Source organism: Lingula anatina, chromosome 2 (genome assembly GCF_051362555.1).
Source record: "Lingula anatina isolate TDL-2025a chromosome 2, LinAna3.0, whole genome shotgun sequence".
In the NCBI taxonomy this organism is placed as follows: domain Eukaryota; kingdom Metazoa; phylum Brachiopoda; class Lingulata; order Lingulida; family Lingulidae; genus Lingula; species Lingula anatina.
In genome coordinates this window covers 43488130-43510098 of record NC_141768.1, presented here as the reverse complement: position 1 = coordinate 43510098, position 21969 = coordinate 43488130, and the positions used below count along the sequence as shown (strand labels likewise).

At 36.4% G+C, this 21969-nt stretch overlaps 2 protein-coding genes across 2 annotated transcripts; both read right to left on the bottom strand.

Moving 5' to 3' along the window:
* Positions 1-4147: 4147 nt before the first annotated feature.
* LOC147763729 (uncharacterized) lies at positions 4148-9997 on the bottom strand. The gene is made up of 10 exons (XM_087004954.1): positions 9928-9997; positions 9343-9378; positions 9053-9104; positions 8394-8584; positions 7720-7868; positions 6570-6709; positions 6065-6149; positions 5607-5769; positions 4744-4960; positions 4148-4452 (listed from the first exon to the last, which is right to left on the bottom strand). Exons 2-10 carry the CDS (start codon positions 9364-9366, stop codon positions 4238-4240), a joined length of 1236 nt encoding a protein of 411 aa, XP_086861080.1. The 5' UTR covers positions 9367-9378; positions 9928-9997; the 3' UTR covers positions 4148-4237.
* A 782-nt stretch (positions 9998-10779) lies between these two features.
* On the bottom strand, positions 10780-21644 carry LOC106165935 (opsin-5-like). The gene is made up of 6 exons (XM_087006654.1): positions 21376-21644; positions 14392-14574; positions 13881-13991; positions 13291-13604; positions 12799-13032; positions 10780-12659 (listed from the first exon to the last, which is right to left on the bottom strand). Exons 1-6 carry the CDS (start codon positions 21497-21499, stop codon positions 12411-12413), a joined length of 1215 nt encoding a protein of 404 aa, XP_086862780.1. The 5' UTR covers positions 21500-21644; the 3' UTR covers positions 10780-12410.
* Positions 21645-21969: the final 325 nt, after the last annotated feature.

The following is a 21969-nucleotide window of genomic DNA, read 5'->3' as shown; positions in this document are numbered from 1 at the left end:
TGTGTCATTTTAATCTTCTTTTAGGACAGCATCATACATGAATACCATTTGCTATTTGAAAACCGTCTTGGGCAATAACTATGAAGGGTTATCTGAAGTGCAGTTAGGAGATCGGTTTCATTGAGAAACACATATCAAAAGGTGCAACACCGAGGCCAATTTTAGTTTTACTTTAGGATAATTCTTTGTAATTCTGTGACAGTCTACAAATATAACCTAAACAGAATCTGTTTTTTCCCTTTTCAAAACAAAGGCAGGTCATTTCACATTAATGGCTGAACAGGGGCTACTTATGTTTGCTTTAAAATAGACTAATTTTTTTGTGCTATAAACAAGTTTGTACCAACTTTCGGTCTTACTTTATTCTGTCATCGTTAGTGGGCACGTGTACCAAAAAGACCGTGTTTTTTATGTACAGACACAGATGTGTCTGTACATATTGCCATCACCTGCGTCTGTCGTCGCCGTCGCCGATGCCGATGCCGATGCCGTCGCCGGCGCCGTGCACTTTCCTTGTAAACACGATAAGTGGAAGGTAGTTTCACTTTTTGGCTTTATATTTACAGAGCTGATGAATATTCATAAAACGCAGGTCAAGTTCGAAAATCAGCATGATCGGGCCATTATTGTAGAAGTTATGCTGTTTTTTTTTCACTTTTCAGCATATATGCAACCTTGTAAACACAATATAAGAAAAACAGAAAGCCTAATTGTCATTAAACTCACAGGAATGGTCAGTCTTACTAAAACGCAGGTTGAGTTCGAAAATCAGCATAATCGGGGCATTATTTTAGAAGTTATGCTGTTTTTTCACATTTCCTCAGATTTCCTCAGATTTAATTCTTAGGCATGTTAATAGCCTTATTATTTAAGTAATAAGATACGTAAAAGTGTTTGTTTGACATTTCCTGCATCTTTACAACATTGTTATTGATTATGTAAAAATGATGGTAAACTTGTTATCATGTATTGTGTAATCAAGTGTCAAAAACGGAAATAAACTCATATCATTGCAGTTTGTCAGATTCAATCATCCACTATGTTCAGAATCTTAGAATGGAGGAAATTGGACATTTAACACTGTTCTATTGATACAATTCTCATCTCATCAATTTTCTTGGTTGGTCATAAAAAATGGCAGTAAAATGTTTATTTTGTTTTATGTTGAAAAAGTGTTAAAAACGGAAATAAACCCATTTCAGAACAGTGCTGTCTTCTTTACATTTTGGCATTTTCAAGATGTGACTTTGAAGTTCCATGGGCCTGAAGACCTTTGCTAGTCACATTTTCTGAATATCTGTGATACTAATATTTTATAATTAAAATTTAATGGTCATTATGCTGTTAAACATTATGTAATATTGCATCAAAATTTGAAGAAACCCCTATTTTGAGCACTGCTCCCATGATGACCATTTAAGGAAAATCATGTCACTTACTGTTCTCAAACTTACAGGAAAGAAACATGGGACTAAAATACAGCTTCAGTAGGCAATGCAGTCTGTTTGGTAACTTTTTCTGGCAGTTAAACAGTTTTTTGTGAAAATTTAATTTTTCACATGTTGGCATTTTTAAGGTGTGACTTTGAAGTTCCATGATCGTGAAGACCTTTGCTTGTCATGTTTTCTGAATGTCCATGTTACTAATATTTTATTAATAACATTTGATGGTCATTATGCTGTTAAACATTATGTAATGTTGCATCAAAATTTGAAAAAAAAAACTATTTTGGGCACTGCTCCTATGATGACCATTTAAGGGAAATCATGTCACTTACTGTTCTCAAACGTACAGGAAAGAAACATGGGTCTAACATACAGCTTCAATAGGCAATGCAGCCTGTTTGGTAAATTTTTCTGGCAATTTAACAGTTTTTTGTGAAAATTTAATTTTTCACTTCTTGGCATTTTCAAGGTGCGACATAGAACCTCCACGGGCTTGAAGACCCATGCTAGTCACATTTTCTGAAAATCCATGACACATATATTTTATTATTAAAAATTGATGTATTATGCTGTTAAGCATTATGTAATGTTGCATCAAAATAGAAGAAAACACAATTTTTGGTGCTTCTGCCATGATGACCATTATGGGAAAACCGTATTACTTATGATTGTCAAACTTTCAAAAAAGAAACACAGGACTAAAATGCAGCCCGAGTTGGAAAAGCAGTCTAATTGGCTTCTTTTTCTGGAAGTTATACATTTTAGTGAAATATTCATTATCTTTTTGGCATATTCATTGTGGGACTCGGAGCTCCCATGGACATGAAGCCGGATGGTAATCAAATTTTCTACATGTTCATGCTATTTATAGTCAATAATCAAAAATTGGTGATAATTATTCTATAATGTATTATGTAATGTTACATCAAAATTGAGAATAATCTTTTTGCACTGCTACTGCAAACATTATGAAAAGAAAACTGTGATATTTATTATTATATTTAATTTATGAGTATGATTTTTAGGATTGGCATGCAGTTCAAATTAGAAAGCCAGGTCAATTGGGTTATCATTTATTATTGAATTTTATGCTATTTTGTGTGAAATTTCATTTTTCTCATTCTGGCACTTTCTAAGTATAAACTTGAACTCTGATGGGCCTGAAGCCTTATGCTTTTACTTTCGTTGGTGTTACCTGTTGTGCAAAATTAAAATTTGATGTTGACTGTGCAGTTAAACATAATGTATTATTGCATCAGAATTGGTAGTCTCCTATTTTGTGCATTATTGTTTTGTGCTTTTCTTAAGTTGTGACTTATGGGCCTGAAAGACCTTTGAGAGGGTCAGTCTGTAAATTTCCCTTGGGTATCACTTAGCTAATTTCAGTGTTATAAAGTAATTTGCCTAATTAATCGGCCATTAAATGAGATTACATAAAGCACACTTGTTGATATTTCCCTGTAAACTCCCATAGGTTAAGCTCTCTGCTAGATTAATAATAAGGAAGCAGTGATAATTATGCAGGTGAATTTTGTTTAATATTGCAAATAAGTTTTTAATATATATATATATATATATATATATATATCAAACTCAAAGATTAAAAGTTTGAATAGCAGCTTCATTGGAATTATATTTACCTCTGCCAAGGAGGTTATATTTTCACCCTTGTTTGTCATCAACATAACTCAAAAAGTTATGGACCGATTTTGCTGAAATTTTCAGGAACTGTCAGAAGTGGGCCAAAGAGGACAATAATCAATAATAATCAACAGTTGCTACCTTGGCAGAGGTCTGCACTCTCGGAGCGCTTTTCTAGTTTTGTTATGTTTTCCTTTATAATTTTTTCTCAAACACTTGCATTTGTGACTTTTAACTCTCATCCGCCTGAGGCTCTGACATTTCTGTATTTTCACATAAGCAGTTGTATTGTTTTTTTTTATGTCTTTTAAACATTATGTTACTTATGTAATATTATTTTATGCACTGTCATCATTTTTCAAATATTGAGACTTTCATCATGTGAATTTAAACTCATGGTCCTGAAACTGTAATCTTATTGAAAGGGTAGATTGAGACCATCTTCTGGGTCTTCCGGAAGACAGTCAGGTTATTAAGTTTATATTGCCTGGTATCTATTTTTTCTTCTGTTGGAAGACCATCAAAATGGAGGATGGATCAAAATAGATAGTTTGGAATACTGTCAGAAAATATCTCTGGGTCCGCTCATGTTATTGACCATTTTACCTGTTGTGCATGATTAAAATTCAGTGTTGACTGACAGTGCTATTATAAGCATTATTTATTATTGCATCAAAATTGACAAAATGACCTATTTTGCATCTTTATTTTCTGTTTTTTGTCTGTACATTTGACAGCTTTGCTGCCTTGTTTAATATTTTCACTCAGGTCCAAACAACCGGTGTAAATTAGTTTGAAATACGTGCAGTGCGTAGTTTTAGAAATTCGCTGTCTAGACCTTTTAGTTTATTTATTTATTTTGTGGGGAGGGGGTTGTGCCGCAGTGCACTCAACACTATACAGACCGTGACTTGTCACAGTCACAGAAATATTAACATTTAGTCGACTTGAGAGAATGTCGCCAGCACTTCAATAGATAGTTGTGTGCAGCACGACTCAAAATCGCCTTGGTCCCGATCTAATCCTATGAAAGTCAATGTTAACAAGAACACGTTTTAATATTTTACCTGCCATTCCTTTATTTTATATAGACATATCTTTTTTTGTGACTCAAACATTTGGATTACATTACAAATTGCGATATAATCTTATTAAGGTCTGAGAATAGTGACTGGAATGTGAACAGGAGTGTTGAAACTGGCGTCATGATGCAGCTGAGTGGAGTTTCTCAGTTGACGGCGCAATTTTAACATTCGGAGAGGTACGATGATAACAGCTGCGACCGCAGCCAGAAACAGACACGCCAGGGCAATAGTCGTCACTGTGAAAATTATTGATTTCGTGGCTTTTGGCATCTCCATTTTTTCTGAAACGAAAGTGCATATATAAAATGACAAAGTTATATTTGTCGTGGACAAAAATACGCCGCTTATTTTAAATTATTTTACCATTAAAATTAAATATATATCTTTATTTTACTAGATATCTTGAATAAGGTTATTACTACGAATGAAGCGAAGTTCTACCTTCCAATATTTCTCAAAAAGTTTTAGATTAACTTTTTAAGACGGTAGTTTTTTTTTTTTTTCAAAAAATCAATTTGATTTTTTTTTTTCGAAATTTGAACGCCAGTGTCTTTTATTCATATTATAGATACCTTTGTTATTGCTAAACGGGTTTTCCTCCGGTAATGTGATGACTGAAACTTCTAAACTTATCGGGTAGTGCTCCTCTGTCTCCGGCTGGTACGGGGAGTTGACGTCAACGCGAGGCGTCTTTGGTGATTTTTGCTCTTCACCAGTCACCCGTCTTTTATTTCTGTCGACAACAGATTTTACGGCAACAGCTTGTGCGGCAAAAGCACAGGTAGGACCCTGTGAAATAGATCAAATGTTGTTAAAACAGTCTTAAACAATCAATAATAGTCATCTGTATCTCTCAATAACGCGAAAGACAATAACCATTAAAGGAAGTGCGAATCATCAGGTCCAAATACATGAATAAAGTCTTTATTATCCAATAGAAAGTTTATTTACAGTAGCCCATAAAGACCTACAGGTATACGCATTCATCTAAGCGACTAACCGTGAAGATGGATCACGATGTATTTTGAACTATAAATATCATTCTCTTGATCATTTATAGGCAACAGCTTTTAATAGCCCAGCATAATGTTTTCTTAGGTTTGTCGTTTATCTCCAATTTCTCTCACCCCGAGCTTCAAATTTTCGCAGACGATCATTGCAGCCGATATTTTATCGTCTACCTCGAACGGTGTACAAAATCATGTATCAAAATGAACAAGGCAGTCGAAAGGAATAAAATCGAGTCTGCACGAGTCTCTCAAGCTGAGGGTTATTCGTGTAGGGATTGACAAATTAAGAAATTTATTTGACCAAAGCAAAACTTTATGGGACAACTATAGCTTTAAACCCAGTAGTTGAAGTTCTTGAATGGCTACTAGTTCTCGAATAAACGAAGGTTTCTACACATACACGTAAAGGTATATAAAATATTTACCGATATACACCTTAAATCATCATTTGTGGTGCAAAACCCTATCTCACAGGTGAAATACAAGGTGGTCGACTCTGGGAATTTGAAACAATTGAATGCACCAGATGTAATATAATTCCCCTGGCCAGAGAATGGATCAGAAATGAATTGATTGTCTTCGGGGCACCTGATGTGAAAAAAAAATGTTATCGATATCAGTCCTATAAGTATCTGTAAGTGATCCAATCATACATTAATGTGTACTGTGGGTTCGGAGACAACAAACTCAATACCCACGTGACCCCTTCCCAGAATGAAAAAAAAAACTTGAATAGTAATGACTTACAAAAAACAGCATTAAATGTTATGTGCAGGCAAGTCGAGTAACTTAATTTAAAAAACCTTTTAATTGATGTAACAGTAGCTCAGAAAAACATTAGGATTGCTTTGTTTTATATCAAACTTCAAAGAAATGTACTTACCCGTTATCACCCAGAAGAGCAAACGTTTCATTTGAACTTTTCGTAGGTTTTGCATAACATCCAAACACTTTTATACCCTTTGCAGCTAATTAAAGAAAGACGAGATACTTTTATAAGAACTAACACTTCATGAATCAATCTGTATGTTCAGAAATAAGAATACATTTTGAAATATCTTTCTTTCAACTATTCTCAAAAAATCTCCAATTAGAGAGAATGAAGCATCTTTTTTTCTCATACATATGCACCAAATTTGGTATTTACTTTAAGACCGAAATATGATTACCACTTTCACACTAGAATTTTGTAGTGATCAATTTAAATAAGTCAACTGTCGACCAGCACTTCTATTATGATTACAGACCCAAGTTAATTTTAATCCAATGTCTACCACACAAATTTTAGGCTTTAAAGTGGAGGGCTACTTTTGACTTATTTTTCTTTAAAAACGGAGATCGTGATCCCCAATAAAAACTATTTCATTGCGAATGAGCCAATTAATTACTTTTTGATTCTCCTAGAGTCATCGAGAGGGAAACGGGTTCGCCTAAGTAACAGCTTGGGATCTCAGCGCCATCGCTATTTCGATTCATCACCATGGTAACGGTTTCAGCGGCAAGGTTTGCAGCACTTTGCGAAAGCGTTCTGGCAAATAAAAGATAGAAAATGTTTTCAAATTCATGCGATAAAAAACAACAACAAAATACAATAAAATCTCAAATAATGCTATTGTAAAGGACATACTATTTCCCATAAATAAACATCACGACTATGCAACAATTTTTCAATATTTGCCTTTGCAAAGCACGCAATTGCATATTGATGTAGGCCTAATGAAGAGTTATACCGCATCTTCTTGGCTTGCAAATAATTCTGATGAATTATAATGGTGCCCCACATTTATCTATGTCCAAACATATGCATTCATGGTCATTGCAGATAAGCACTTAAGATAAACAGCTAAGATTTTATAACTTTCACAATTAAAAACAAACAAATCTAAATACGAAGTAATATGCGATATATCAGCCGCTGCTCAAGCATGTAATCATGGTAAATATGGTTTAACTGTATTTTAGCCTCATGGAGACGAGTTCATAAGATGTTAAAATTACATCTTACTTAAATTATACAGAATGCTCGTCGGTATCAATCTGCCAAACTATCAGACCATCTTGGCAAATCCAAGCTTTTAGCTAATAACATTTTATTTAGAAATGCGTGTTCTGTTGGACTAAAACTTCTGTCATAATGTTATGCAATAGCTGACTTTGGAGGTGTTTAGTACCAGTATGTTGCTTTTTAAGCCCTAAAAATTTGAAGATCTCGGCCAAGCCCAAATCCCAAAACCATTTACTAATACATCATGGTCAGTTCATTGCTAACGGTTATCTGAGCGGTCGCTAGATATTCACACTTATTATGAAGGCATTTCTCAAACCACATGAGAAAAAGGATCATTTAAAAGCATTGCATCCACCATAATTGTAGTATAATTCGCCCTTTTTCTTATATTTCAAATTCATCTTTTGGGGTTTGTAACTAAATATTTGCATTTGCCTAATAAAAATTTGAATGTTGAAAAGAAAATGAATCGTAATATTTTGCATTCACAATTACAACATTAATTTTCAAAAAAGAAAATATCTACGTACATGTTCTCCACGCGAACAGAGGTTATTTCCACAATAACTGTCTCGTCTCCAGTGAAGTCGCAGCCCGGAGTCGTGGTGAATTCAACATCAGTGTGTTGTTCTATGCGGGAATTCTCTGTCGCTAAAACGGTCCATAGGTCGCGTCCGCCCTGAAATGAATTTTGCATTATATATCAGCCTTTTTATTTTATCAAAAAGGAAATATGTAGTTTTGTACTCATAGCAACAATGATAGAAAAGATATAACCTCTACTTCATTTGTAAATGAAACAAGTTGTAACACGCACTTTTACAGGCAACACAGAGCCACCGGTAACTCAAAAATTCTCCACGACTTGTACAGCACCCGTTCTTTGTGTAGGCTAAAACCTGCTCTTATGTCAACGTAACCTTTTCACAGTAATATGATTTGCGATAAATACCGTCGAAAGTTTGGAGTAACATTGCTACATAAAGTTACAGCAATTACTTCTACAAATCACCGATAAAATATGGCCGACCCACGTGAGAGCTTGCCGCTTTATTCCCTAATAGACAGTGATGGATTTTTGGCGGGGATTGGGCGGGAAGGTTTCAAGTGGATCGGCCATATTTGATCCGCAGATCTGTTAGTCCGCAGATCAACTTCTGTTTTGAATGCAGCCTAAGACTATGCTAGAAGAGAAACACTTTACCGATGATGTCATTCCACAGGAGTTTTCTGCCAGTGTGAATGTCGCAAGAGTCCAGTTTTGTTGTGAGCCAGTAAACGCTGGTCGACAGTTGTGGTCATCTTTATAATCCGCGATGTACGTGTTCGCGTAATTAGCGTCGTTTACTACGACTATTATCACTTCATTTGGGCTCACTCCGCAGCGATAGGTGGCTGAAGTAGATTTAATAGAAATTTTTTTTTTTTCTATTGATTTAAGCATTTTCTGTCCACTATGAAGGAGAGCTAGAGATGAGATGCTCCGAAATTCAGACTTAATGAATGCTTCATTTGTATCAAACTTTCTTCACGTCTCACACATGTCGAGAAAATTGGTTCCCAAAAAGATATTATTGTCAGTGAGAATTTGATATGAAGATAAAGAAGGAATAGGACGTCCTATTTAAATCGGTAAAACGTAACACTGCACAGTCTTCATTTGCGCATCTAGAGAAGTGTATGGAGTGGAGAGGAGAACCTAAGGGGAATCATAACTTGAACAGATTCTTAATTTCCCGAATGAGTCACTGACTGTCAGTGCGTTATGAAAATTCCATGCATGATTTTTGAGTTTTAGGATAGATGTATGAGAAAGAGAGAGAGGGGGGGGGGGGGGAGAGGGGAGGAGAGAGAGACACTTACCAGATGAGTTGGTCGTGTCAAGAATAAAGACAGCCAAATAAACGTGGAGACACTAAAATAATAAAATAGCAGTTATCCAAAGTTTAAAAAATGACCTGATGCCAACATTTGATAGCCATACTAAACATTAAACAATAATCTTAATATATTTGCAAGTTAATTAACACAGCGTATAGATCCTACATTTAATTAATAATAGCTGCCATAAACCACGTCTGTTTTTCAGATGCTGACCAAAGTGTTGTGCATATTTATAACGAGCAAAAAAAAAGACAAAATATTCATATTACCCAAAGAGCTGCAGAAACCTTCATTGTACTTGGAAACTGAAATGAAACGCGATTTCATGTTATTAGGAAGGAACTGCGTTTAATTTGCTATCGGGCGTTTTTTAATTTCATTTAGAAATTTACAACCATATGTTTCTTTTCAAACTTTGTTTTTACAGGCACTTGGAGATATTTTTATCGGAGATATAACTTTTTTATTTTGCTGACCACATAGTAATGAATGACTGTTTTGGCCTTTCTTTGCCTCTGTTCGTGGTTTCGAAGTTTTATTTTGATAAAAATTGATGTTCAATATTTCAAGCGTGCCACGTAAACACCATTTAATTGTGATTGGTCCCTGGCATACACTTATTTTTTGTGTCCATGAAAATCTTTGATGGATGAACCTCATACAAGAAATACATTTGAAACGCTAGCGACTATTCTAACAGTTATCAGAGTAAAGCCTCACACCGCTATTACATCTTACAGGTTTATTGAATATGATGACATATGAATCTAAAATGCAATATTCATGCAAATCTGATCATGCTGTGCATAGTCTGCTTTTATAAAATATTCCAAATAGAGTTTAAATCTACTAACCGTTGAAGTAGGCCCTACTAGGGATACACCTTCTCCCTGCGTCCTGACGCCTCCTCTGTGCAAGCATGTGGTCATGTGATGCACGAATTTATACGCAGCAACTTGTGACAGCTATTCAACAAACTGGCCAATCGAAGCCGCGTTCATTTCGTGGCGTTACAGGTGACGGTTTAGTCATGCCATACAAAATGTATGAACACAGTTTGTGTAAAATTAAGTCAGATCAGAATTAATGGCGACTAACAATCCATCTGTTTTATGCCTATTAATTATAAAGGTATGCATCTCGCGTTAGAATTATATATAGAATAATAATTTTCCTAGAAATTTAAATAATTTCCTTACCCTATCCAAAACCGTTGAGAGAATCATTGATATACACCAGTTTTTTAGCTTAAAATTCTTATTTTAACCCTTACGAGTGCAATTCATCCTTCTCTGTTACGAGGTTAATTCCCAAATATTAATAACAGAGAACTCAAAGTGAAATATCAGATCTAAAATTTGACGACGGCTATGGGCGTGGCGAAAAAGAAGTTAAATTTTCAGCAAGATTTTTCCTCAATTAAAGTCTAATGAGCATTGTTTACCTTTAACTTGCTGTTTGATTTTAAAGATGTACAGAAGTGTTACAGTAGTCCGTGTTGATCAATTTAACCAAAATCATTTAGAGTGGTGAGAATAATTGTAAAAATAGGCACGCTTTAGGCCTATGCACAAATTTCGAATTCAGCGATCAATGACAGCAACCTTTAATCCTTCCACTAAATTCATAATTGAAAAACCATGCACCATCCCAGCAATCTAAAAGCAATTGTGGCGTACAAAAAATGCACATAAACGTATTTAAATAGTTTATTTCACAAGATAACGAGAACAATGTTGTGGGGCACACTGAATGTGACGGTGCATAGAGAGATAATTTACTCCAACGTGAGCAGAAAGTACAAATTAATACAATAAAACGGTAACACAATGTTAGCATTATGTTAGGAAAAGAAGTTTACAGAATATATCAAACGACACACGTCGTGCATAGCCCCTTCTACTGAGCTAAAAAATCTCACGCAGGATTTTCCTTTCGTATACAGATTGCGACAGAACAAAAACACAAAACATGTTCTACTGTCTAGATTTCACCGGTACCAAGGATTCATTTCCGATCCTCTAAAGGGACGCAGGACCAGCGGCCCTTCTTCACTGTCAGGTCGCGTGATGACAACCTGTACCGAGTTCCAATAATTCTTTCAAACTCCTTGATGTCCATGTCAGCAGAAATGCCTGAGACGGTTTGATCCGGATTAATCTCTCTATACAATACAACCTTACAATTTTGAGACACACGCACCCTTTCTTTACAGTTCAATAAGTCAATTTTCCCCTTATATATTGTGCTGCAAAATACCATTTAGGTATTTGAATGCGTTTGTATTAGCCTGCTTGCAGGTAGTCCAGGTATGGGTTATCATGTACTACTACTTCCTCTCGTTGTTCAAGAGCCTTTACCATGAATTTATGCCGAGCGATTTTCACGCGGGCTTTTGCACTTCATAAACCAAGCTCGCCTAAACATTAATTGTTAGGCGTTGTCACTCTTACACCAAGCAGAGACATAACTAATGACCTGGAAGTGACTTCTAAAAATTTACGAGTTTTTATCCAAGGTTCACGTCCATATAAAATACTGGAAAAATATCTGCTTCCATTACCCGCCTTTTAACCATGAATGAGATGTCATACCTTCAACAAAACAAGATATCATACTACATGTATATAATATACAAAGAGATTTACATCGACCATCCCTCAATACTCATGTATTTACAACGTGTTTGCCTTTAAACAATTAAAAGATCAAGCTCTTAAAAAGAGTACCATAGCCAAAGACATCAACCCCACCCCAATAATTTCTCCACTAGGCACTACATTTCTCTAGCTGCAGTAAAGGCAACTTCGTGGACAGTCAGTGGCTTAATCATTTACAATCCAGGTCCACCAAACCTAACCAATCAAATCACAATCAGCTTACTCTATCTCAACCTCCTCGTGGCCTTTTTGGCAAAAATAAAATACTAAATTACCCGAAGCACTACATTTACGTGGTCTCATATTCATTGCATGTGTCATACGGGCACAAACACCATCCAACCCGAACCCAGGCTATAACTACCACAATCTAAACCCCTACTTTATAACATCACGGACCACACTTACACACATTTATAATATATTTATTTATTTGCAAGTTAACAGACAGACTGTCAGCACAGCAAAATCTGCTGATCGTACGTTCACCTTTTATGATGCAAATTTATTTATCTAAAATGATTATTTAGTTTCCGATTTGAACAACGTACGCCCAGTCATTCAACTTTCATCTTTCTCTCTCTCTTTCTTTCTCTTAACACGAAGGAATCTAAGTTAGCTGTTTTTCAATAATATGTAAAAAAAAATCGTGATATATCTTTAGCGCATTAATCATCTTACAATGAAACAGTTGCAGAACGAGGGATCATCTTTGGCTGCACCGGTTTTTCCCATGCATATTGTTGCAGCTCGATGGCGTTGTTAGGTCCACCTGGCAATCTGATGGGACTACTGACGGGCCTGAGTGTGCGTAGTTCTCCATCCCAAGCTGAGGTTTCTCCCTGTTGTGATATGGCGTGCATGACCGTTGAAGTCTCTGCACAAAGGGGGACGATTCTTGGTCCTTGGGTCTGATTAGCGAAGGTCTGAAATACATGACGGGAGAGTGTTATGTAGAACTGGAATCACTGAGACCAATGTGCGCTAGCAAAGTACGCTGTTTCGGAAAACCCTCCGTGAAAGAGACATACAGTTGCTCTGAGCTCTGAGATTCAGGGTACCTACCTGCTGCCTGGATGCTCTTCTAGCGTTCCAGTTTTCAAACAGCATTCGTTGAAACTTCCTGTTCATGGCGCAGTAAATGATGGGGTTGTACGCATGGCTGGACTTGGCCAGCAGAGCAGGCAGGGCACTGACAATGTACGGAATGGACAAGGCGTCCCCAAACACTGCCCAGAAGCTAACCACTGCATAAGGCGTCCAGGCAATCAGAAATCCTGTACACATTAACACGACAACCTGGAAATATATCTCTATTTTTTTTTCTGAGAAGTTCTGAGGAAAGATCGATGTTTATTTTACTAACAACTCCTTAATAGGTGAGTAACTCGAAAACTTTCGTAAGGGAGTGAGGGTGTTTGATTGCTAACATTTTGTAATAAATTATAAATTTGATTATCGATTAACTGAAATAAATAAGCGTAGAGGTTTTGCAAATATTAAGGAAAAATTGTATTTCATCGAGTGAGAGAGAGAGAGGCGTGAGTGTTTCTTTACCTTAGTCAAGTGCGAGTCCGCAAGTGTGGGCAATGGATTATCTGCATTGCGCCTTGTTTTCATCGTGGTGAGAACGATATTGATGTAACAGTAAAAAATTAAGGCTACTGGCAGTCCAAAGGTGAAGATGGCTAGGCATATGGTGTAAGACACCATATGATTGGAGCGACTCAACCAGTCCACTGAGCATGATGTCCCGTGGAGTTCCGGGCCATATTTTCCAAACCCAACAAGTGGCAACGCGCTCCACAGTATAGAGTAGAGAAAGGTGAATCCAATCGCAAAGAATACTTGGCCGGTACTAAACTTGAAACCTAGAAATTATATTATAATTATTTCAAAATGTCAAATTTATATTTGTCAAATCAATGACGGTCCATTATCTCACCATATCTGGATATTACAATTAAATGCCGTTTTGTTGGAAAAATGCAATTTATTAAATTTAATGTGTTGGTTACAACTTACAATGTATTTTGTGGAATTTTGAATCTAATAGGAAGAGTTCTCAGTCCTTCAAGTTCTTTTGCGAACGGGGCTGGTTTCACTTAAGGACTAAGGCTTTTCGGACCTGTACCCTGGGAATTTACCTGGTGAAGTGACAAGGCACACTTTGATGTATCGAAATACGCTGAGAGAGACCAGAAGTCCGATGCTGCTCAAGCCACAAAAGAACACGATAAAGGCATAATATACACAACCTGAAATGTAGAAATATACGTGCAGATATTATGATCAGAATAAATCATATATACTTTTGATCAAGTTGGCTGGCACACCTCCAAAAACATTTATTTCTGTTAAAGTATCGTTGCATAACATTTACAGCCGTTTTGATATCCCACAATACAAGACTTGCTATCCTTGTTGTAAGCATGTAGCGCCGCCTGCAGGAGGAGATTATTGCAAAGCGCACATTCTAATGCTAATTTTGTATACATTTGCAGACATTCTGAAAATCTGATACTATAAGATTGTATTTCAAATTTTGGCGGATATTTTGACATTAAAACCTGGATAAAATTTCGAATCAAAATTAGGTCTTAGGTCTTAGGTCTTAGATCATAAGTTCGTTAAACTCTTTCTGTCCATTTCACTTACCTGAGGTTTCAAACTGCCAACGATGTGTGAAGCTGGAATATATGGCTAACGGGTAGCCAAGGATGGGACCGGACAAGTCGATTGAGGACAAGGCGATGATCATGTAATCATGAGAGATCAAGTAATTCCTCTTCCATACTCCTACCACAATAACCAACAAATTCAAAGCAACAGCCAGAATCTCTGAAACAAAAGCAATGTGTTTGATGGTTATATACAGTATATATACTTTTTCAGGTAAATGCCTCTTTAAAGATGTCCAATCCCTGACTTTCCCGTCGAATCGAATTTTCTTTTTTTTTAAAGCGATTTTACATACCATTGCTCGACCCGTCCTTGCATTTGGACTCAATGTAAATAAAAATAAATTGTGAAAAATCACTCTGTCATCCTGGTAAAGGGTCTAAATGACTGACCGCCATGTCTTCCTGAATTTTTCAGAAGGAAACATCGACATTAAGTATTTTATTAGAGAATTGTTATCGTTTTTTAAGCTTAAAAAAAGTATGTAGTGAAAAAAATTATTATCTTTGCAGGAAATGTAGATATAGAAACAGTGCATTTTTAACACGGATAGTATACTTTAAAAGCGTGTGAACTAGTTTTCTAGCTTTTTAATGCACTCCTTCAGCTGATCGGAAGTACGTAACTCCAAGGTGAAGTGCAGGTATAGTTTTATAACCTATAAAGGGGGTGAGTCGGTTTTTCAATTATCTGGTCTCTAAGAAGCTGCTCAATAATGGAACGATTTAAAACCACTGACACACCGAACTTGCGTCCATTTGGGGAGCAAATTCGTCCCGCTTTCACAAAAATCGATTGAAATATTTAACTAAAGAAAACGCTGCAATTTTTAAGGGTCGATAACACTTATAAAATAAATTTGATTTCGACCATCAAATATTGTCAAACTCCAAGTAGGCAAAAAAAAAAAAAAAAAAAAAAAAAACGTTCTCCAAGCCCAACGTAACAGGGGGCTTTACCTTTGTCTTTTTCCTATTCCCCTTCATTAGGCTTACTTCGACATAAAAATGTTTTCGGCTAAAATGTCAGTTTATAAACAGTGACTGCATGATTGTTATGCCATGCCCTGACCTACATTCATTTCAATAATGGAACTTACGTACAAAGGCAGCCCGTGACGCAAAGGCAGACCATGTTATAAACCTGCGTAGTTTATAATTTAATCATCTCACTGGTCACAGAAGCACATCTTTTGCTATTGTCTCTCGTAGCTATCGATCAAGTTGTTTTCCCACTTTCACAGGTATACCACAGTATGCAGCGGCAAAACGGTTTATTTCTGACGCTCTTACAGCCCCAAAATAATCAGTGGACCACATGCACTGAGGCCACTTGAAAATGTTTAAAGTCGCGCACTTGTCTTTCGACATCAATTTCGCCTGTCTCGGAACGCTATTTGAAACTTATAATTTTTTCAGAGTCAACGGTCACTTCAGATTACCAGATTTTAAAAAAATGATTTTTTTTCAAAATTTTCCCTCCATCTTTGCTGAAACCTTAATTACATCCTTAAACTCGGAAATGAATTACCATATATGATCACCTGATGACTGTGAATCTTACCTTACACCAAGAAAGAGAAATAATCTTGACACTGTGGTTTATGCAAGGAAGAAATCTCGTTGAACTGTGTGTCGGTAGCAGCCTAAACATAGTTAAAAGGAGGTCACTTGGCAACTCACTTGGTTATTTTACCTGCTACAATAGACATCGATGTAGACTACGTGATATATGGTTAGTGATAATCTCCTCAACAAAGTCAAATATTGCACAGTTCATCCAATAGATTACATTTCTGATAATTGTCTGATCAGGGAATTATATCGTAGAGTTAACGATATAATACCCTGGTCTGATACACCTTACAATCCAAGGTGCAGGAATCACGAAAGAGAAAACTGCTACGCACATTCACAAATTAAGTGATCAGTAGGCTATATTTTGGAAAAAGACTCCACTGAAAAATTTCTTGCAGCACTTGAAAAAGATGAAAGCATTTCAGTCATTAGTAGACTGTTGCACACTAATTTTCCAACTACCAAAGAAGAAGTAAATTATGCGTGTAAGGCAATATCAGACATCCTTGAAAATGCTGCGAACGCCCCACTAGTACCATATAAGCGACTCAAGGAGATGAAAAAACAAAGTCAACTAGAACCAAGGAGTTATAACAGCTCCTTGCTAGAGCAAAGAAACGGCTATGGTTTAACTGGACCTGTACAGAAATCGGACGCAATATAAAACACCTGGGAAAACTATTACAAAAGTTACCCGCAAAAAAACTTTATTTCACATACTAACCATATAGCCATAAAGATATACAGGGTTGCTACTTAATATGGAATATTTTTTATCATTGTTATTTTTGAATGCTGATTAAATATTTTTTGGCTTGATTCATCAAAAAAGTATATCATTGAGTGAGAAAAATATCCAGTCTTCCATTGTGAGATATTTTGGTCAATAATATCAAATCTGACATAAGATGTCATTCAAAAGAAAAGAACACCCCCAGAAAACCATATCAACAGTTTGATGTCAGTATTAACTTTAAGCTAAGATATTAAAGAAAATGATAGCCTCCGGACAGTGATATGTTACACAGTCAAAGAAATCATTACAGTAAATCATGAAAAGTCATCAATAGCGGGTATGACCTCCAGCAGCCGCTTGCAGCGCCCTCATCCTACATGCCATACCCTGTGACAAGTTTTTTAGAGTTTGGATGCGGATATCATTCCACGCAGTGATATTTACCTGTCGCATTTCATCACTATATACCGGCCGATGACCATAGCTATTAATTCTCTAAGTTACTTCCACCCACAGATTTTCAATTGGGTTCATTACTGGGGAGTTTGCAGGCCAGGGCAGTTGCTGAACCCACTGCTTTTGAAGAAAAACAGTGATTCTGCGAGCTCGATGTGGGGTTGCAGAGTCGTCTTGGTACACAAAGCTGTTCCTAAAGATGACTCTTACAAATCGAAGCATTGTTTGCTGTAGAATGTCTCTGTAGGAACCCTGGTTGAGGTTGCCTACCAGAAAAACCAACTGGTTCTGGGCACCGGCATGGAATGCTCCCCAAACAGAGACGTTACCACCACCTGCTTGCACCCTAAGTAGTACACAATCATCGTTTTATGCCTCTTGTACACGTCGGCGGACACGGATTCGACAGTAAACCCCCAAAATTCCATATCTGACCTCGTCACTGAAAACGACGTGATTCCAGTGTTTTGGCTGCAAAAGCACGTGGTCCCCAGCCCATTGCAGACGTAGCTGTATATGGCCTGCTGTTAACAGTGGTTTACGTACTGGTCTTCGTGCAAAGTAACCAGTTTGCTGTAATCTTTTGTTCACAAGGGACCTTGAAACGGGCGTTTGAAAGGCATTCTGCCACTCTTTCTTGAGGACACTGGTTGTCTTTGTACGACCAGCACGGCGCACTCTAAGGAGAAGGCGATCCTGTCTTCTTGGTGTGGTACGCGGACACCCTGATGGAAATATTGGGGTAGGTGTCCCTGTTGTAGCATTTGTTTGGAGGACTTTATTAACGGTTCCTGAAAAATGTTGAATTGTCTGGCAATGGCTGTCCGTTTCTAGCCATTTTCTCTGAGAGCAAGAATCCCATAGTAAGCTGCGTTGCTTAGCTGTCGAACCATATCTTCTCTAAGGTAACTGACAAGTTTCAGAGCGATCACTTTGTTGCTTCTCTAAATACACTCCAAAGATTGACCAAACCCATGCGCTTTTATACAAGGGCAGAAATTGCCGAAAAGACCACCCCTCACATTTCTGACCACAGAACATGCAACTGCTTACATTAATTGTTTCGAAAGTTGCATGGTAATTAGGTAACACACCTGGCTACACATAAAGTGACACCTCAGTTTTGGATTTAAAATAGTTGGAAAGAAATTAAATATTTTGTAGAACATTTTCTCGATAAAAAATAATATTCCATATTAAGTGGTAACCCTGTATAAAAAAAAACTAATCAAAAACAAAAAGGAAGAATACAACGATACACTCTTAAAAAGACTTCTCGTCGCTATTGCCTAACTCGAAAGCATCGCAATTTGCGACCAAGCGCTAGTAGCGATATCACCGCTATGTTTCGAGGCTATTATTTGGGATGAGTAAATCCCGTATTTGCGTATGCATAATTCGTCATTTTATGGTGTCTTTAATGTAATTACACATGGCAGCATGTTTTGAATTCTAGTCATAATAGCACATAACTAAGCTTATAAAAGACTGAGTCACTCTGTATCTTTGATAGAAATCACTTGTGGTAAATTTTCACGCGAAGAATGCAATGTATAGGCCTATACATAGAATATAATTTCATCAAGGGCCAAAAAGAAGTACTGATGAACATTTTTATTATGCATAAAAATTTCAAAATTAAACATTTCATATATCATTTGATATTATCTGATGAAAATACATCTGTGTAGTCTATCGATAATAATCATTGCAAAGGGGGCTTTAGTGACCATAATCTACAAATTGAAAGGGGAAGACATATCGCTCCCAAAATATCAATGGAAGAAAGATATTGCCCCATTGCAAATCAATTATTGGGGATGAGAAACATTATCTCCTACTATAAGAAACATAAAAATGATCGTAAATGAATGTTTCATTCTTGGCGTGGATTGCAAGGTCTATCATGGTGGTATCAGACACCAATGAAATCAAAATATCTAATATCCTAAATCCACAATGTGTTGCAAGCGCGCTGGCTGCTGCAAAGTTCATTTATACAACTATGCCAAAGTAGAAAATGAGCCTTGTACAAGTCACAGCAGCCTTGGAAGTGTATTACAATGTCACAAGTGTATTACTTAATTGTGTTAAGTAACGTAACAATTGTATACTGGGAAGACATGCTGATTGGTATCGATACGGTATGTCATGTTATATTATTCATTATTATCCTTATTGTATACATACGTAGGTATACTACTCTTCGTAGATTAGTGAACCAGCAAATGTTAAGCCATGTACACTTTCAGTACTCAATAAATATTATTATTATTATTATTATTATTATTATTATTAATATACATATGTAAATAATTAATATTATTATTATTATTATTAACAGATGTATATTTAACTGTCATTATTTTTAATTCGTACTTAGAGTAATAATCAAAGTACGAATGTCAATAAAAATACATTTTCAACCTACAAGTAGATGATTCTGTTGTGCTATAAAACCGAATGTTGATAATAAACTAGTTCCAGATAGTCTAAGAGACTCCTCTCAATTAATGCACACATAAATGTAATTTATTGACCACAATAAAAGAATTTGCGTGAGAAAAGAGTGTCAGTGGGCTGTAAGAGACGGAGACAGAGCTGGGATCATATAAAGATAAGCTCTAGATTTTTTTCCTTTATTATAGACAGGATGCCTCCTCTTTGTATTAATTAACACCAAGTGGCAGAAAAGATAAAGAGATATTATTGCAACCTGATTGGACAATACTACTTGGCCTCATTATGCTCAGCCAATCAGAAGCATATGAGTACAGCTTCACTGAAAGCAAAGAGTGTTCTTTCTCAGTTGTTCAGAAAAATTCGATCCATTCAGAAGTATAGTGTTCAGAAATAGAAATTTTTGAAAGTGATTTTTTGAAAACTTTACTCAAACCCAACCCTGTCTCTCCCCTAGTTTTTTTTCTGTTTAGTGAAGCTGTTGAAATGACTTTAAAGTCAATTGTAGCTTAACGCTATTTTATTCATGGTAATTATTTATAACTCTGCTTGACACATTTGTAAACCTTTTATGCCTTAGCTACTTCTTATTCTGTTAAAAATCTGTATACTACTTTTAACTTTAAACATAATATCTACCTAACCACTTAGGTACATACATGTATACCAGTACTAAGGCCAACAGAGATATCTCTCTTATTGGGCTGTCAGAGCATTGAGAAAATAACGATTGAAATAAACGTTTCCAAGACGGATAGAGCGATATGGTTTCAAGTACACCAACTTAAACATAACATGCTATTTTGTAGTAAACTAAATTTCACGTTTAATCACCAATTCTCTGTTAACCATGCTAAGACTGCATTCCCATACATTTAGATCGATCCATCTGGGGGTTCACGCTAAATTGCTATCAGCTCAACATGTCTGTCTCGCCTACCAAAATCAGCTAGGGGTGAAGAAAATTACCCCCTAACAGCTTTACTAGGCATGACAGACATTTAAGCCGGCCAAATTCACAGCAATTTAGTGAGACTCCCCAAGGGGATAGATCGATTTAAATATCTGTGAGAATGGTCTCTAGAAAAAGTGTCCAGAATGGGCCCTGTGACGTTAAATGCCATCGACTTACTATCATCTTTCATTTTGACTGTCTTGTAAAAGTTCCTTTATCGACACCACCCTACCAGATTATGGCGTGTGATGTGGCCAGTCAATCGAGTAGGCCTATGCGACAAAGTAAAGGAGCAAAAATCTTACATTACAAAAATATTTCTGTTTTGCATCGTTAATTTAACGACTTTATTATTTCTAAATACATAAATGTATGCTTAATTGATTCATTCCGCTCACGTATTTAATTTTCAAAAATGATTTTTTTCATTCTTTCTTTTTTTAAGGGGGGGGCGGGGTCAATAAAAACAAACCCACATCTAGAAAAATCCTGGATCTACCCCTGCTCTCTGTCCACAAACCAATTATCTATACATCCGTGAAGACCCATAAAGACCCATACCATAAAAAGCGATATATAAACATGTAGGTAGTTGGCCGATATAGTAGTACTGCAATCACGTTCAATCAGGTGACTTCCGATTCGCTCAACTGAATCATAAATCATAAAATAATTTTCAATTCTAGACAAGTGCTTACTTTTGTGCCCAGTTTGAAACGTATACAAACCCGTCCGAGGATTGTAGATCAAACCCAGCCATCAAACCGCCAACTTACCGATCACAACGAGTATCACACCAATGATCAGATCCACCTCCGGGGAAAGCTTTGAGTCGAAGTCCTCATCCTCTAAGTAGGAATTCCCTTGAGACAGGTTAAGTGATGTGTTTGTCACTGCCATTACGTGATTTAAAATGTAAAAATTAGAATAAAGTGAAATAAAATAAAATAGGGATCTTCATATCTGGCAGTTGTCTCTTCAATAGAAACACTATCAATCTTTTGCAGAACAATTCGATCTATCTGATCTATGCTGTCTGCCATGCTTTATGTATCAGTTAGTAAAGCAAAGTGAGTATGAATGCGATTATTCTTACTAAAGAAGACTGATGTGTAGCAATAACAACAGCAACTGAATTCTCAGCCAATATCGTTGGCCTATCACATAAGCGAAAAACGCTGGTATTGGAGAAAATGTGTAGGCATGGATACCACGTCAACAGTCTATTAATACTCCCCTTGGTGTCCACGTTCAACAATGACCTAGTCGAATATTGCGTAGCTCTAAGTTTCTTAAGACGACACGTACCTGTATATTATAGGGGCCTATGTGATCTGGTCGAAATGGTGAAGTATATATGAAGCAAGTTA

What these genes read in the sequence shown, in the direction of transcription:
- LOC147763729 (XM_087004954.1), bottom strand. Translation starts at nt 9,366, where the DNA reads ATGAAGGTTTCTGCAGCTCTTTGG. An exon ending in TCTGTTCGCGTGGAGAACAT is followed by an intron (nt 6,710 to 7,719) that starts GTACGTAGATAT and finishes TTTATTTGCCAG; the next exon opens with AACGCTTTCGCAAAGTGCTG. An exon ending in GCTCTTCTGGGTGATAACGG is followed by an intron (nt 5,770 to 6,064) that starts GTAAGTACATTT and finishes TTTTCACATCAG; the next exon opens with GTGCCCCGAAGACAATCAAT.
- LOC106165935 (XM_087006654.1), bottom strand. Translation starts at nt 21,499, where the DNA reads ATGGCAGTGACAAACACATCACTTAACCTGTCTCAAGGGAATTCCTAC. An exon ending in TGTGATACTCGTTGTGATCG is followed by an intron (nt 14,575 to 21,375) that starts GTAAGTTGGCGG and finishes CTTTTGTTTCAG; the next exon opens with AGATTCTGGCTGTTGCTTTG. An exon ending in GAAGAGCATCCAGGCAGCAG is followed by an intron (nt 12,660 to 12,798) that starts GTAGGTACCCTG and finishes CATGTATTTCAG; the next exon opens with ACCTTCGCTAATCAGACCCA.